The following is an 18485-nucleotide window of genomic DNA, read 5'->3' as shown; positions in this document are numbered from 1 at the left end:
GTCACGAGTTCTACTCATCTGCATTTCAGCTGGTGTGTGATGTTCCCAATTATATACCCCTCACCCTAGTTTTTTTGTGACATAGAAAGAGTGTACATTCTTTCATAATCGTAACTGTTAACTTTGGGTTAGCAGTTATGATTAATATTAGTGGTTGAGACTATAATTAGGAACAAGAGTTTCAGAGAAGTCTAAATGTATACCTGCTTGTTTTCCTAGGGACTGCAGGTGAAACCTGGTGGAGAGTGTTTCTTAGGCTTGACTTCCTAATCTCAGGACAGTAAATAACAGAGGGCTTTTTTTTTTTTTTTGATACGGAGTCTTGCTCTGGGCTCTGTCACCCAGGCTGGAGTGCAGTCGTGTGATCTCAGCTCACTGCAAGCTCTGCCTCCCGGGTTCATGACATTCTCCAGCCTCAGCCTCCTGAGTAGCTGGGACTACAGGCGCCCGCCACCACACCCGGCTAATTTTTTGTATTTTTAGTAGAGACGGGGTTTCACCGTGTTAGCCAGGATGGTCTTGATCTCCTGACCTCATGATCTGCCCGCCTCAGCCTCCCAAAGTGCTGGGATTACAGGCGTGAGCCACTGTGCCCGGCCCCCTTTGCCCACTTTTTAATGGGGTTTTTGAAAATGATAATGTATTACTACCTAGTTATTTACGAATAAGCACATTAACTTGCAAATAGGTGTGTTTCCATCATTGGGCTGTAACAGTACAGGAAAGCCTTACTATAGTGCAGCTGTGGAGTTTATTCTTTTATCCTTTTCAATTAAAAAAAAAACAAAAAAACAAAAAACAGTTGCCTGCAGTCCCATCACTTTGGGAGGCCGAGGAAGGCAGATCTCACTTGAGCTCAGGAGTGTGAGACCAGCCTGGGCAACATGGCGAAAACCCATCTCTACAAAAAATATATTTTAAAAGATAAATAAAATTAAAAAAAATAAAAATAAAAAACCAAACCTACAGCATAGCATAGAGCTTTACAATGGAGTCCACAGAATTGTGTTAAGTTGCTGTGTTTATGGGTTTTTAATGTCTATATATTTTTAAACCTAAAATGTGTGTACCCTATGTCTATTATTCCCCTTTATCCACAAGGATTTTGCAGAAGGGGTTAATCCAACTGTAGTGACTGAAAGACTAAGTACCCACATTTCCTTTCTTATCAATGCAGTCTATAACCAAACATCCATCTCTTCAAACCCCCTTGCCCTCTTGCAACCTTCCTCTTCTTACACAATAGTATTCTGAGCAATTAGGAAAGGAAGATGCCAAATTATTTCAGTATTTCTGAATCCGGGGCAAGTTTTCATGTCCATGAAGGAGAATATAAGAAGAGTTAATGGGTTTTATTTTCTCTGCCCAGCATCTTTTGCTTCAGTAGTTTTAAGCCAGCTATCTACCTCCCTGTTCTATTTCTCTTCTCCACCTTTGTCTCAATTAAACATACCTTATAAAATTTTCTCTGACCACCTCCCATTTTGAAATGATCAATTCTTTAAACACCTATAGCAATTATTGTCTAGAAAATACATTTGACAAATAATCATGAACTGCTTTTCATTAGTCCAACAGTTATTCAGAGCTTTCAAGTGATATTTCTGCATTTTTTTTTTTTTGCTTTTTATACCACTTTATTCAAACCTGAGCACCTCAGTATAAAACTAAACACTGGTGACCCATTTTCCTAATTCTGAATTATTGTAGATGTACAAGTTCTCCTAACAGTCCAACACTTAAACAGATTAAATCATCTCTGACACACATATGGTAGTTCTCATATAAGGAAAATGCCTAAAATAATTAGTGCAATATACTGAATTGATCAAAATAAAATGAAGGTTGGAAAACAAGGCTGCAAGATTGTTACTAACATATTGCAATACTTTATGTAACAAATTACGGGTACATTGTTCGTTATGGTTCTAGCCATGGAGGAACAACTGAAGCCCCTTCCTGTCAAAGGGGGAGAGAGAAATCATTGGCTGTTTTAGCAACTGGACATTTTGTACACTTTTAAGCAACTCTTAAATATTACAGAAAAGTAATACGTATATGGAGACTATAATGCAGTACTCTATTGATAGTACAGCTGAAGATCGAATTTAAAATAATCAAGTTTAAATATACATAATTGTTAGTGCATTGACTACATTGTGTCACAAGCGAACAAAAGTCCCCTCCCTGCACCAAGCAACAAAACCTATGTAATGGCCAGCAGTGATTAATTAGAAATCACAGACACCTGGTTTATTTCATTTTTGTTAAAGAACTCACATGTTTGAAAGGAACACTATCCATTAAGATGTATTTATTAGTTCTCAAATTCCTAAAACAAGATGGGATTGCATTTGATTTTTTTACCCCATTAAAAAACAAACAAACAAACAGGACTGGCTATAATTTAGATGCCATTAACGCTCTTTCCACCCCCCACCTTGTATATGTGGGATTATTTTCTTGTGGTTAATTTATTAAAATATGGAATGTTCATTTTAAATACTGATAGCAGGAGAAATGAACATTTGCCTGAATGCTATGGCTAAGCATAAATAACTTTAGAATCTCCTTCTACAAAACGAATGTTTCTGAAAAGCCCAAATTAGTAAATTCTAATTTTTTTTTTCACAGGTGACTACTGTACCAGTGTGGAGAAATGGGCTGGTTAACTGTGTGGGTCCAGATAGTAATTTGTCTATATTCCTAGCGATGAGAAATTATTCCTCCAACCTTCCAATGAAACAAGTATACACATAGTTCTCATTTTTCCCTATTGCTGAAACATTAGTAAGAGGGACCCATGCATGTTATTAAAAATTGAGTTCAAAACACTTAAAATAATTCTGCATTAGAAACTTGACTCTATCATAAGTCTCTTTTGGAAGTCATACTGGGCTGGTTAAATGGTCCAATTCCATTGTTATTAACATTTAAGAAGCAGAAGACGATTCCAGCTAGTTCAAACTGGACGTTTAGTTACTACAACACTGAATCCTATTTGGTTGTGTGGGTTCAGTAAGGGCTACTCCTCTTCTTCTGGCAGAATTTGCTTCTGGATTTTGTGGTTCATTCTTTGGCAATTTTTTAGCTATTGCCATGAACATTTCATTTACATTCACTGATGTTTTAGCTGATGTCTTCATGAATAATAAACTATTGTCAACTGCATAGGATTGTGTTTCCTGGAAATCCGCTGCTCTTTTATTTGCTAGGTCAGCCTTGTTTCCTGATAAAGCTATTACAATGTCAGGACATGCTTGCCTCTGAAGTTCTTTAACCCAATTTTTTGCTCTTGCAAAGGACTCCTCATTTGTGATATCACATACAACTACGGCTGCTTGTGCTCCTCTGTAGTGCATTGGTGCTAGGCTACGGTATCATTCTTGAACAGCTGTATCCCATATTTCTTTTTTTTTTTTTTATTATACTTTAGGTTTTAGGGTACATGTGCACAATGTGCAGGTTTGTTACATATGTATCCATGCGCCATGTTGATTTCCTGCACCCATTAACTCGTCATTTAGCATTAGGTATATCTCCTAATGCTGTCTCTCCCCCCTCCCCCCACCCCACAACAGTCCCTGGAATGTAATGTTCCCCTTCCTGTGTCCATGAGTTCTCATTGTTCAATTCCCACCTATGAGTGAGAACATGCGGTGTTTGGTTTTTTGTCCTTGCGATAGTTTACTGAGAATAATGTTTTCCAGTTTCATCCATGTCCCTACAAAGGACATGAACTCATCATTTTTTATGGCTGCATAGTATTCCATGGTGTATATGTGCCACATTTTCTTAATCCAGTCTATCGTTGTTGGACATTTGGGTTGGTTCCAACTCTTTGCTATTGTGAATAGTGCCGCAATAAACATACGTGTGTATGTGTCTTTATAGCAGCATGATTTATAGTTCTTTGGGTATATACCCAGTAATGGGATGGCTGGGTCAAATGGTATTTCTAGTTCTAGATCCCTGAGGAATCGCCACACTGACTTCCACAATGGTTGAACTAGTTTACAGTCCCACCAACAGTGTAAGAGTGTTCCTATTTCTCCACATCCTCTCCAGCACCTGTTGTTTCCTGTTTTTTTAATGATGGCCATTCTAACTGGTGTGAGATGGTATCTCACTGTGGTTTTGATTTGCATTTCTCTGATGGCCAGTGATGATGAGCATTTCTTCATGTGTTTTTTGGCTGCATAAATGTCTTCTTTTGAGAAGTGTCTGTTCATGCCCATATTTCAAACTATACTGTAGTGTCATCAAGACACACATTCTGGGTTAGAAAATCAGCTGAATCTGTAAAACCACTTTAACTTATCCAAAATGTCTATTTTCTGGCTAAGAACCACCACTCTTAGATCTCTTCATTTTCTCTTCACTTCCATCACCAGCACTAGCAGTTGGTTTTCTTTTTGGGCCCATATTTCACGAAGAAACAGCTTTTATCACTTTGAGAGTTACCCCAATGGTACTCTCTTGAAACTCATGAAATTGGCCTTTCACCAAACAAAGCACTAGGCTTGATTTGCAAACAGCAGACTCTTCCAGAAGTACTAGTTTGAACTGGCATATTTTATTTCCAGTATTTGGGCTGTAAGGTCTTGTTGCGCCTCGATTAACCATGTTCACATTTGAAATAAGTCCTTAATTTCAGACTCTTCAATGAACTTCCAGAATTCAATGGGTCAATTTTCTTCTTTCTGGAGGTAAAGAAACCTGAGACGTGGCAAGCGGAGCTGCGGGCTGAAGCCCCAGGAGTGGTCCATAGGACGAGAGTGTGTCTATGGCGGTGGTGGTGGCGGCCATGGCACCTGCTCTTTGGGCCGCTACCCTCACCAACATTTCTATTTTGATATGTGTACTTTTTATTTTCCAAAATGAATGATAAGGTTCAGAGGGGCAGTAATTGTTATCTTCTTTTTTGTTTCTCACTTAATGAAAAATCACTAAGTTCATTTGATTTGACATTGAAACTGATCTGCCTTTTGTTTCTCCAAATGAAAGGGCAGAAGTAAATCAAAGATTTAGTAGAAGCAGTTTTGGTTGGCCCTTACTCTATAGTAATTGAATATTTATTATCTTTATGTCTTAATGTCTTATGTAGATTTGTTAGCATTTTCTCTTTAAAACTTTATATAGATCGACCAGATTTGGACAAATAGAAGAAGACAGGTCATTTGCATTTGAAGAAGACAGGTCATTTGCATTTGATTACATGCAAATAAATGTTTGACAAATGTTAACTTTTTTTTATTTTGAGACAGGGTCTCACTGTTGTCCAGGCTGGAGTGCAGTGGCATGGTCATAGCTCACTGCGACCTCAAACTTCTGGGCTCAAGTGATTCTCCTGCCTCAGCCTCTCAAGTTGCTGGGAGTGCAGGCGCGTGCAACCACTCTGGCTAATTCTTTTTTTAGTAAAGACAGAGTTTTGCCGTGTTGCCCGGGCTGGTCTCCAACTCCTGGGCTCAAGCAATCCTCCCGCCTTGGCCTCCCAAAGTGTTAGGATTACAGGCGTGAGCCACTGTGCCCAGCCTGATAAATGTTGTAATAGGATAGAGTCTATTAATAATAGTGATTCCATTAGATTATGAGATCCTTAAAAGGAGAGAATTCTAATTTATTTTTATATCTCTGACCCTGACAGTCAGGACAGTGTCTGTGCCAGTTATTGATTTACTGTCTCTCACTCCAAATCCACCCTTCTTTTCCTTGCTTTGTGATACCAGAGCTGAACCCTAAACATTTCTCCTTTGCAGTTGGCATTGTCAACAGAGGGTACTGGGGGACACTGCATGGTCAGAGCAGGAGGAAAGGGCTTCCCTCTGGGAAGTTTCCTGTGGCAGCCACATTCTCTCCAAAGAGATGGGAAGCAGCTTTCATTGTGGGAGAGCGAGCTCTTGTGAGTATTTACTTAATTTCTTCCTTGTTTATGTAATTCTCAGCCTGAGGGTAGTAGCTACTTTCTGTATTTGTTATTTCTGGGATTCCTAGAGTCCTCTCTTATGCCTTTTAGTAGTTAACTATGTTTTATTAGTAAATAATTTTTAAATGTTAAGTTACTGGTATGGTTTCTGTCTTCTGACTAGACCCTGACTGATACATTGCCTGATATTAAGTAAGCATTTAATACATGTTTGTTGAATGATGAAGGCAGGATAATAATGTTACTTAGATGAGAGTTTATAGTTCTGAGAATTTTAAGGCATCTTACATTTTAGAAAATATTTTCTATAAGCCTTGGAGACATTTATCTCCAATTCCTCTCTGTTTGAAAATTAAAATTTTATAGCTGTAATATACAGCTGACATATACATATATATTTATATATACACACATGATATATGTTATACAGCTTATAAGCACATACATATTTCATTAGTTATAGCATATTAAATACCATAGGATGGGAATTTTTTCCAGAAAGCTATAAATGGGAATGTTTTGTTCTATAAGGGCTGATTTCCCACCTGCCTCAAGAATCCCACCTTGAAAAATAAGAGGTTGGTGGTATGGTGGAGAGAATAAGGCTACTCTTAATGACAGCCCCCATATTCTTAACCTAGTGTTTATCAAGAGGTTGACCCTTACCATTTTCCAGTCCTGGGCTCGGTTGTCTCCAGAATAGACATCAACTTTGCATACTCCATTTTGGCTTTGTAACCAGTCAACCTTATCTGACATCTGGAAGTAGGGGAAAAAAAAGAGAAAGAGTCATCACAAGCGCAGATGTTATGAAAGTAAGAAGAAATGTGGTAAAGGGCTAAGGCGTGGGAAAGATGAACAATGCCTTCAATAGAGACCTTCTCCAACAGCCACTTCAGACCCACTCCACTCTGAACATCTTCATCCTCAGCTCTTAATGGAAGGAATATTTCTTAAACATATTTGTACCTCTAAGGAAGAAGCTGGTGCCTGGCATCTGCTACAGGTGCTTAACACATCTTTGTTAAATGAATGAACCTAGGCAGCCATGTCCCACCCCTTTATGTCCTTGCTTGACCACCCTCCTCCTGCACCCACAGGATTTTCAGTAGACACTCAAAACTCAAGGTGACCAAAATAGAATTAATTAACTGCTCCTTTGTCTGTTCTTGCCCCACCAACTTAGCTTTTAAGTAATTGTTTCATTTTTAATTAATTTCTAAAGCTGTAACTTACTCATACTAGCAGTAAGTCTGGTAGTTCTTTCTTAAGACCAATCCCTCCTCATCAGCCAAGGATCCTGGGGGATTTCTCAGCCTCTATGGTTCAGCTAAATTTCTGAATATCAGTCAGGACAAAAGAGATATCATATGTGCCATTCAAAGGGCCTTTGTCCATGGATGCAGTGATTTCCTTCCTGATGTGAATTCGTTCACAACCTTCTCAACACTTTGCTCTATTCCCTAATCTCAGTAATGGCACCACCATTTACCTGGTCTTCTAAGCCACAAAACTGAGATTCATTTTAATTGTCTTATTCCACCCCAAGCTTCCCTCTAGCTACTATTTCTCTTTTTCCATTTGTAGTCATTTTTCTTAAACAAAGTGCTTATACCTGCTGCTTTCATTGATTCTCCTCACAACTGAGTATTATATGTACATACCTATTATATGTACTCCTTTGGGCTTTGGCTTTAGTCTCACACACTTTCCACAACATCGAATCTTACTTGGTAGTCTTTGAAAACATGGCCAACTCTCATGATGACTGAGAGTTATCCACCGATCATCTAAAAGTACGTGAACCTTCTCTTTGCCCTCTTTTTCTATGCCAGACTTCCATTCCCAGGCTTTCACACTGAAGTTTCCCTTCTTATATTCTTTGCTCAGCTCACCCCTCCTTCTCTCTTCATCCCTTAGGCTCGGTTGGCATTAAAAAAATTTTTCTTTTAGGGGGTGCAGCAATATTTGATTTTTTCTTTTTTTAAATTATACTTTAAGTTCTAGGGCACGTGTACAACATGCAGGGTTGTTACATATGTATACATGTGCTGTGTTGGTTTGCTGCACCCATTAGCTCATCATTTACATTAGGTATTTCTCCTAATGCTGTCCCTCCCCCATCCCCCCACCTCATGACAGGCCCCGGTGTGTGATGTTCCCCGCCCTGTGTCCAAGTGTTCTTATTGTTCAATTCCCACCTATGAGTGAGAACATGTGGTGTTTGGTTTTCTGTCCTTGCGATAGTTTGCTCAGAATGATGGTTTCCACCTTCATCCCTGTCGCTACAAAGGACATGAGCTCATCCTTTTTTATGGCTGCATAGTATTCCATGGTGTATACGTGCCACATTTTCTTAATCCAGTCTATCATTGATGGACATCTGGGTTGGTGGCATTAAAAAATTTAAAAACAAAACAAAAAAACTCTGCTCAGATCTATACTTCTCAATTATCAAGGTGGAATAAGATAGCCTATTTCTCCTCCCCAATGCCTCAAACATCTTTATGAAATAGAATATCTCTGTGATTTGATTCCAACAAAATACTTGTTTAAAATACTGTTATAATCAAGCCCAACAGCTTATCCTAATTTTTTATAGTGAAATTGTGTCTTATGAAGAATTGCTTGAAATAAGTGAAGCAGTATTAAGACATGAACATCTGGTTAACTGGAAATATTTGGTTTAAAGGACTTTGGACTGCGGTAAGGGTAGACGTCCTCCCTCAAAATAAAACCAACACAGATTAAAGAAAGATTAAATACATCACTGAAACTTATATAAGTGGATATGTCATTTTTGTTATACAGGGTGTTTTAGATAATCACTACAAAGAAAATACAAGATCTTTTAAGAGCTACTTATTCCTTGCTCCTACAAGGATTTGTACTGATTTTCACACAGGAATCACTAACTCAGATTACTGAGCTAAGGAAGCAGTTTATTTTAATCTTCCAGGCACTCAAATACAATGGATTCCTTAGGTAAACAGTGGGTTCTCCATCCTAATTAGACATAAGCATCACCAAGAGAACTGTGTAAAGATACTGAATCCAAGTTACCAGCCCCCGAAAATCTTATTTCAATGGTTTTGGGTTGGGGAAACTTAGGCATTCTTAACATTCTTAAATGCTCTCTGAGTGATTCTAAAACACATCAAGAATTGAGAATTCCTAGACCAGGGCTTATCTGGAGAGACTCTGTGAAAAAGACTGGGTAGGTCCAGAAAGATAATTATCTACCCATTTCTTTAAAAATTTTCTCTGAGACAGATTTTCTAACTTCCTTTTTTTTTTTTGGTGACAAAGTCTTACTCTGTTGGCCAGGTTGGAGTGTACAGGCGCGATCTTGGCTCACTGCAACATCTGCCTCCCAGGATGCTCACCGCAACCTCCGCCTCCCAAGGGAGTATCTAATTCCTTTAGATATTCCAGCCTTGCTAACATCCTGGAAGCTGTGAGATTTTCCGATGGCCAATAGAAGGACTGGATTAAAATGTTCCTCAAAAATGTTAATGTGATGATTACCTGCCTCAGCCTCCCAAGTAGTTGGGACTACACCAGGCGCTCCACATCTGGCTAATTTTTATATTTTTAGTAGGGACAGGGTTTCACCATGTTGGCCAGGCTGGTCTCAAACTCCTGACCTCAAGTGATCCGCCAGCCTTGGCCTCTCAAAGTGCTGGGATTGCAGGTGTGGGCCACTGCACCTGGCCAGATTTCCTAATTTTCTTTGGTATCTTATGTTAATGTTTTGTTATCTTAACAAGGAAGTTGTTAATGCCTTGAAGTTAAACTCTGTAATGTCCTCTGCATAAACATACACACATAGAAATGTTCTTATGCTTGCATCATTACTATAAAGAAAATAATGAATGCTACTATTATTTGGCCAAAAAATTGGAAGACTCAGAAGCAGGTTGTCCTAGATTATTGATAGTACAAGTGAGAGCCAGAAACACAGTCTCTTAATCTTCAGTGTATATTTCACCTAAATGAGTTACTTCTCATAGAAAATTGTGACAAAATCAATAGGCTCTGTTGCCTTATTTAAGCTATATATAATTAAAATGCTGACAAGTATGTACAAAAAGTACAGAAATTATGTGATCACTTTTTCTTACTGAGGATAGGTTCTGAGATATGAGGAAAGCTCTTGATTAATTTATTGTTGTCTTCACTATCCCTCAGTTTACCCCCCTCCTGCCATGTAATATAAGGAATCTGCAATGGAAAGACACAGATAAAAATGACTAATTTTACAGATGGAACTTATTGCTCTTATTACCAAATGATGATTTTGACTTATTTATTATTTTTCACGTGTGCATTTAAGTAATGAGCTCAGAATGACATTCAAATTTCATGAGCGCACATCTTATTCTTGATGCAGTCTAGCAGTTCCAAGATGACAAAAAAGGTTGCACTTTTCGGCCAATGATTTCTTAAATGACTATTGTTATTCCTCACTTTCAAATCATTGGTATACAGTCTTTCTAAACAACGAAGACGCTAAAAATTTTTAGCTTAATTTTAAATTTGCTTGAATAGGAAGTTGGAAGAAAAATAGCTGGAATGAAGAATAAACACCCTGAATTTATGGAACTCAAAACACTTTGCAAGCATCTTTGAGGACTTGAGAGAAATACACACTCTCAAGTTATAAAGGGAGTTCATAGATATCTTCCAGATTAATTAACTTCCTTGTTTTAGTTCTACTAAGACATTTCAGTGGAAGACATTAGGGCACTGTACTCTGTTCTTGAATATTCACCCAGCCCCGCAGTAATGGCTCTCTAAATTCTACCCTTACTTTTTAGCCTAGGTCAAGGGCTACCCCATCCATGAAATATTTTCTAGATAACCTAATGAACGTGATTGCTCCCTCACTGAGGTTTCCATCATATTTTGTTTCAACATGTACATTCTATCTAGTATTTTAATTGCTCCCATATATTTAATCTTCTTTATTGGATGACTTCATAAGGGGAGAGGCATTTTCCTATTCATCTTGGTATCCCTCATAGTAGCTAGTATCTTAAAATTGGAGCTCAATAATTATCTGCTGAAAGAATGAACATGCACAGTCTGCCCATTTTCAGACAGCTCATTTTTTCTTTTGGATTGGAGAATCCAAGGACAAAAGAGAGACGGCTTGCTCAAATTTACTATGGTGGTAATCCATATATTCAAGACTTCTTGAAGCTTGACTCCTTTGGGAGATATGTTCACCACACAGACTTAGTCAATGATTTACTAACAGACCTTCCTATTCCACTAGTACAAATAAATCAACATCTTAAAAGTGCTTTTGTATTTTTTTTTCACAGAAAGCGTAACTACTAGTCAAATATATTCAGCAAACACTTCACTTAAATATATTCTAATGTTTTAATTCTATTTTCTAGGTCCTATGTGTGGGTTTATCTGCATCATGAAGCTTGTTTTGGACTTTTAAAACTTCCTAATTGTCTGTCCTAGATGATAGCATCTATAAAGAGGTACTTTAATACTTATTAATGATAACGACATTCAGATTTCTAAATCGATGTTTCTCATAATAAAGTGGAAAAGAAGGAAGATCTAAAGAGTTTAATGAAGTCAGTGAATAGATTCATAAATTGCTATAAGTTTAAAAGCTGGTAAATAATATCCTGGAGTTAGGGTAGAAAAAAAGAGAAAATGATACTTTGTGTTATCTATTTAAGATAAATGGACCTTAGAAACCATGGTTTCTAATACTCTCAGCTTATAGATTAGGATATTGAGGCTCAGAAAGGAAATACTAGAATCAGCGGATATATTGCTTTAGATATTCCAGCCCTGCTAACATTCCGGCAGCTGTGAAATTTTCCCATGGCCAATAGATTGGACTAAAATGTTCCTCAAAAATGTCAATGTGATGATTACTGAGGAGGAGTGCTTACTGAGGAGTGCAAATCTGAATGCCAGTCATGAAGGGCATAAGCAACATAGGGGCTTGGTTATGGTCGTTATATCCTAGACCACATCTCTATCTCAAGGCAGTTTTCTCCTGTATCCATTTTAAGTGAGAGGCTCCTGTTTACCCAAGGTTCCTAAACTCATGTAAAAACTCAGATTGCAGAAGTGAAAGCGTAAGTAAAGCTCTTTCAGGGTTGCTAAGTACTTGATCAAGTTTTGAGGTTCAATTCAACCAGGTTTTATTACTAGTTTTGAGAGGGAAGAGTATGTTTCTTATATCCTTTTTCTTTTACTGCCTTCCTTTCTGTAAGTGCCTGCTACATCGTAGAAGCTCAGTAAACTTGGTTGCTGATTAAATCAGTTTCAATCAATTTTGTTTAAATAAAGATTTGTGTGTGTGTGTGTCTCAATTACACCACATTCATTGTTAAGCTTTCCGGTGGAACGTCTTTATTTTTACCTTCCCTAAGTAACAGCTTCTTCTTCTAGTCCCTGTTAGTATAGATACTTTCACTACATAGCTATAGATATCCTGCCCTTTCCCAGTTCTGTTGTCTAACCAAGACTTCAGAAATAACAGTGAGAGGATAAAAGTGTATGAGAATTGGACTCAGGGTTATACCAGTTCTATTTTGCTCTTGGGGCACTGGAAAGAAAATAAATTTAGGAATGGCCACACAATGAATAGGGAAAGTCAGTAGGTAGTCAAGCTTCTACTCTATCAAATGGGGAAGCAGGAAGTAAGACATCTCATGTCTGCAAAAGGATGGCTGAGGAGATCTTGTCAAATCTGTAACAAAATCACAATGTCAGCAGCAAAGATGGTAGGTTTGACTTTAAAGCTGCTGAAGGAGAGGTTCACTTATTTCCAGAGGACTCACAGGTAAGATTAAAATTGGCTGAGCAGGCCGGGCATGGTGACTCACACCTGTAATCCCAGTACTTTGGGAGGCCGAAGTGGAGGGGATCACTTGAGGTCAGGAGTTCGAGAGCAGCCTGGCCAACATGGCGAAACTGTCTCTACTAAAAATACAAAAAATTAGCCAGGTGAGGTGGTGGATGCCTGTAATCTCAGCTACTCAGGAGTCTGAGGCAGAGGAATCACTTGAACCCAGGAGGTGGAGGTTGCAGTAAGCCGAGATTGCAGCACTGCACTCCAGCTGGGCAACAGAGTGAGACTCCATCTCAAAAAAAAAAAAAAAAAATTGGCTGGACAGAAGAACAATGCTAGGTTGAACATAACAAGTTTCCTATCACTTGTCACTGAATTCTCCCTTCCAACCACAGAGGATCAGAAAATGTGCTATTTTATCAGTCCAGTAAGATTACCTACCTCTGTAGCACTGGAATAGTGAACCACAGAAGACTCCAGAATATACTTTTAAAGTCAGTGAAGATGCTGGGATGTTCTTGCTCAGCTCAAGATCTTGTTTCTTCCTGTGGCCTTCCATGTACCTCCCCCTTGCTGGGACCGGACAGTGACATCAGAATCACAATTGGTGATATCACTGTCTCTATAGTAACAGTAGTGAGGCTACCAGAAAATGAATGGTCAAAAGGACAAAGAGGACGGGTGAAGATATACTCCAAGGGGCTGATGTTTAGTTTGGAAGGACTAGGCTTTATTCTGATTAATTCTCTCTTTAGAGCAGTGGTCCCCAAACTTTTCCACACCAGGGACCAGTTTTGTGAAAGACAATTTTTCCACGGATGGGAATGGGGTGGGAGTATGGTTTCTGGATGATTCAAGCACATTACATTTGTTGTGCACTTTATTTCTACTATTATGCCATAATATAGAATCAGTGGGAGTCCTGTCTTCCTGCAACTAGATGGTCTCATCTGGAGTTGGTGGGAGACAGTGACAGATCATCAGGCACTAGATTCGCATAAGGAGTGTATAACCTACACTTTTCACAATAGGGTTCAAGTTCCTATGAGAATCTATTGCCACCACTGATCTGACAGGAGGTGGAGCTCAGCTTTGCTCACTTGCCCGCCATTTACCTGCTGTGTGGCCAGGTTCTAACAGACCACGGACTGGCACTGGTCCATGGCCTGGGGGTTGGGGACCCCTGCTTTAGAGTGTTTAATATAGGCAGGGGAATACGGTAGGGGGACATTTTGCCAGTGGATTCCACTTAAAGCAGCAGGGTATTATGTATTAACAAATCTAGAGGGCTGCAGAGGAGAATGAGAAATAAAAGAATTGAGGGTCTCAATTTTCTGCAAATCCCATGGAATCACTTCATTTTGTCAGATCCAGCCAGGACTCTTCTTATTTATAAGCATCTTGCCTTTTGTAAAAAAATTATTTTTGGCAGGGCGCGGTGGCTCATGCTTGTAATCCCAGCACTTTGGGAGGCCGAGGCGGGCGAATCACGAGGTCAGGAGATCGAGACCACGGTGAAACCCCGTCTCTACTAAAAATACAAAAAATTAGCCGGGCTTGGTGGCGGGCGCCTGTAGTCCCAGCTACTCGGAGAGGCTGAGGCAGGAGAATGGCGTGAACCCGGGAGGCGGAGCTTGCAGTGTGCCAAGATTGCGCCACCGCACTCCAGCCTGGGTGACAGAGTGAGACTCTGTCTAAAAAAAAAAAAAAAAAAAAAAAAAAAAATTATTTTTAGGATATTTTGCCTAAACTGACCATCTCTGGGTTATAATTTGTCTTAGATGCTCAGAGATACAATGACCCTAATTTATCGTTTGCAATGCCTGACCTGAGAAACTGTAGTGGGAAAAATCAGACCAAGAGGCATTTGGTTAGCTACTCTTTCTATGCTTTATTACTACATTCTCTGAAAATGTTACCTCAGCTACTCTGTAATTAATGATTAAATATAGGACTAGTATATAGTTTCCATGGAGCAAAAAGAACTTCCAAGCATGGCCACGAGATAATGATGAAAATTGCAACAGATTCAAAAGCGACTGGTTTATCACAGGGTTCCTTCAAAAAAGTTATTTATCGCTGGGCGCAGTGGCTCTCGTCTGTAATCCCAGCACTTTGGGAGGCTGAGGCAGGCGGATCACTAGAGGTCAGGAGTTCAGGACTAGCCTGGCCAACATGGCAGAACCGTCTCTACTAAAAATACAAAAAATTAGCCAGGCATGGTGGTACATGCTCGTAATCCCTGCTACTCCAGAGTCTGAGCCAGGAGAATCGCTTGAACCTGGGAGGCGGAAGTTGCAGTGAGCAGAGATAGCACCATTGCACTCCAGCCTGGGTGACAGAGTGAGACTCAAAAAAAAAAAAAAGTTATTTATCCATTGATGATCTTTTATATTGTCTCAAGAGCTTTTGTAATCTTTTCACAGAAAGTTCACCTACTAGTCAAATTATATTTGTCAATATATCTCAGTTTCTTTTTTTCGAGACAGAGTCTCAACTCTCGCCCAGGCTGGAGTACAGTGGCACGATCTCGGCTCACTGCAACCTTCGCTTCCCAGGTTCAAGTGATTCTCGTGCCTCAGCCTCCCAAGTAACTGGGATTACAAGTGCACACCACCACACACGGCTAATTTTTGTATTTTTAGTAGAGGCTGGGTTTCACTATGTTGGCCAAGCTGGTCTCGAACTCCTGACCTCAAGTGATCTGCCTGCCTCGACCTCCCAGAGTGCTGGGATTACAGGCATGAGCCACCGCACCGGGCCTCTTTGTCTTTGAAATAATGGGGCTTGCTGAGCTCCTAAAATCTCTTCCAGCTCTAACATTCTATGATTTTGATACTTCAGTGGTATTTTAATAGTACTGCATGGACCTACATATAGCACTTTGTGGGTGACAAAGCATCTTTGCATCCATTACGTCACCCGATTCTCATAATAACCTTTTGAGGTACCAGAGTAGGTTTTATTTACCCTGTTAGACAGGTGTAGAAACTTGTCCAGGTCACAACTAATGACTGATAAAACTGGGAATGGGATCTAGTATTCTGGGTGTTAAAAATCGGTGTTCTTTCAGCCAGGCACAGTGACTCATGCCTGTAATCCCAGCACTTTTAGAGGCCAAGGTGAGAGGAGGTCTTGAGCCCAGGAATTTGAGACAAGCCTGGGCAATATAGTAAGACCCCATCTCTGAAAAAAAAGTCAGTGTTCTTTTAATTACACCAAGCAACCTTGAAACTAGAACTGAGAACATGAGGCAGTGTTTAACTTAGAGATGTTAAATTATATAATTGGCAGTGTTATACAGGGGTTAGCAGGTTGCTGATGACAGTCAGGATCTGTTGATCCAAACAAGGAAAGTATGTTAGTATTCATATTGGTCCCAAAATCAAGTATTAGCAAATTGTGTTAAGTGAACATAGGATGAGGCCAAGAAATATGACAGTGTAGCATCACTACTAAGCTTCTCCGATGAAATTCAAGGTTTTTTTCTCTCTTCCAATTCAATTTGGTAGGCGACACTTCAGTAAACAGTAGGGGTAAGATAGAGTGGAAACAGCCAAGATTTCAAGCCTAGTAATAAGCAACTTCTACATCCCTACTCATCACAGGCCTCTTTGTCTATCCCAGAAACACATACTTTTCCTGAAAAAACAAAGCACTGGAAGGATTACCAAGTCTAGAAAGAACCCACCCTCCCCAAACTAGGTGGTTTTCTGATAAGCCTATGGTATGTTTCACAGGATCACTGGTTGCTGTCTCCTAGCCAAGAATCTGGAGAGGTTGACCAGAATAAAGTATTTTAAAATCCAAGCGCTTAGTCTAACCTGGAATTTCCTCAGTTTCTGGATGGCTCTTTGTAGAACAATGCAGATTCTCAAAGGTGTCCACAGTTAAAGAAAAAATTACAAGCCATTGCGCTAGAGAGAGCCATCTGCAGTTTCCCCTTAAGACAGATGTTCAGATGGCACACATGGCCACTAAATTTTACATAATATTTCGGGAAGTTCACAGATTTCTCGAAGCCCACTCATGAATCACACTTCTGGTTAAGAACTCCTAGATTCATATGCCAGTTGGTGATAAGTGCTTTGGTATATAAACCTAAAACAAAAATTGGTGGAATAATTACCACGTTGGATAGGATGGTCAGAGAAGTTTTATCCGAAGAGGTCACTTTTGAGCAGAGACTTGAGCTGGTGCAGACACCTGAGTGTGCATTCCGGGAAATGCGAACAGCGGGCGCAAGGGTCCCTATGAGAGAATGTGGTTGGCGGGCTCGACGTACGTTTATTTACTTGGGACACCCCCTATTTTGGTTTCTCTTCTCCACTTTTGCCCTCGTCCTTGTCCCCCTTTTTCTCTCTCCTGGGCCCTGGACCTCCTGAGCGCTGAGGGCTACGCCTCCTTCTTTCCCCGGACTCACCAGGGCTGCCAGCTTAGCTGACATTTTCAGGGAACAGGAAACTGAGAGTCAGGAAAGGTAAGCTCTTCTACCTCGGGTCTTGCCATTTTGCATGTCCTGAGTCAGTCACTGGTTAACTCTGAACTTCAGGTTCCTCGGCAACTAGAGATTATAAACAGCCTATATACAGCCTATTCCAGATCTGAGATTCTAACAGCCAAAGTCTTTTCACTTCCTTTCTTCCCCCTCTCCTTTACTTTCCCAGCTTTCTTCTTAACCAACAATCTACCCGAAACCTTCCTTTCCTGGTTAGCGCCTGCGCAGACAGGCGAGGAAGGTAAGTTTTGACCCAGCTTCGCAGCCGTAGCCAGCCGGGAACGCTGTCGTGGGGGATTGTGGGAAAAGATGGCGGCTGCAGCACAGTCCCGGGTCGTCCGGGTCCTCTCAATGTCACGTAAGTGTAACGGCGGCCCCTGATCGGGATTCCGAGACGGGGACCTAAGGTTTTGGGAGTGGCACCGTGCTGCAGCGGTTACGCCAACTTCCTAGGCACTCTGGTTTCTCTAGGTTTGGAGCTGCTTCAGTCTGCTTTCTCCTTTTGCTTTCCTCTTCCCCGGCTCACATTCAATTGTGCACCACCTTGGGAGGGGACAAAAGACCTTAAGCAGCTGTAAGCGAAGAGGAGAATGCGGGGGGCACGTTAGGGATCGAGAGAATCAGAATTCTGATATGGTTGTAAGGGTTTAGGTTTATGAGAAATATTTATGTGGGGCGGGGGGAGAAATGTGTAAGGGAGCGGAAAAAAGGCTAGTGGCGAGAGGTTTTCTTGGATTGACTTTATGACCTTGTGCAAACCCTTAATGGGTCTCAATTCACATGAGCACAATGGAAATGATAATATTACAATACCAGGGAGTCTCTGATAAGATTAAATGAGCTAATATTTATAAAAGTATGCTTTTACCCAAAAGCGTCTCTACGGATGTAGAACGTTGGGCAGAGTGCGTTGGGGTCTGGGGGAGAGAGTGATGTTTGAGGAGAGAAGAGTCAGGAGCTTGGTGGAAAGGAAAGTGAAGAATGAAGGCTATGTTAGAATTTGTTAGCATTATTTAGTTTCCCTTCTGTTCTGATTGGATCTGCTCCCACTCCTCAAATTGAAAACATACATTTGTCCTTCCACTCACTAAAAAGCAAGGAAATTAGAAATACGGTTACACTTCATCATTATTCTTTCACCCTCTACTCTTCCACAAACATATTCCAATCAAACCCCCAAAATTGTATTTTTTTCTTAGTGTATTTTAGTCGTTACAGAATATCAT

The 18485-nt window shown here is 40.1% G+C and overlaps 2 protein-coding genes and 1 pseudogene across 3 annotated transcripts in view; 1 reads left to right on the top strand and 2 right to left on the bottom strand.

Moving 5' to 3' along the window:
• The window catches only part of AKAP3 (A-kinase anchoring protein 3), a 35754-nt gene extending 18251 nt beyond the window's left edge, over positions 1-17503 (bottom strand). Inside the window, exons 1-3 of one of the 2 annotated variants that reach the window (XR_004028341.1) lie at positions 16891-17503; positions 13203-13334; positions 6593-6685 (exon numbers count right to left, since the gene is read on the bottom strand). Coding sequence is in view for 1 of the 2 variants with exons in the window: in XM_030804876.1 (XP_030660736.1) it covers positions 6593-6685 (93 nt within the window). In the remaining variant the exon portion in view is untranslated. The remainder of the gene's footprint in view (positions 1-6592; positions 6686-13202; positions 13335-16890) is intronic. The other variant, XM_030804876.1, reaches the window with a different exon arrangement.
• LOC100579187 lies at positions 2976-4626 on the bottom strand (annotated as a pseudogene).
• A 21-nt stretch (positions 17504-17524) lies between the features above and the next one.
• NDUFA9 (NADH:ubiquinone oxidoreductase subunit A9) overlaps positions 17525-18485 on the top strand; it is a 38295-nt gene continuing 37334 nt past the window's right edge. Inside the window, exon 1 of the mRNA XM_030804875.1 lies at positions 17525-17617. Within this exon, the coding sequence (XP_030660735.1) occupies positions 17569-17617 (49 nt within the window). The 5' untranslated portion in view covers positions 17525-17568. The remainder of the gene's footprint in view (positions 17618-18485) is intronic.

The sequence above is a fragment of the Nomascus leucogenys genome, chromosome 23, assembly GCF_006542625.1.
Source record: "Nomascus leucogenys isolate Asia chromosome 23, Asia_NLE_v1, whole genome shotgun sequence".
Lineage (NCBI taxonomy): Eukaryota > Metazoa > Chordata > Mammalia > Primates > Hylobatidae > Nomascus > Nomascus leucogenys.
Note: the sequence above shows the minus strand (reverse complement) of the source record. Positions and strands in the feature narration are given on the sequence as shown.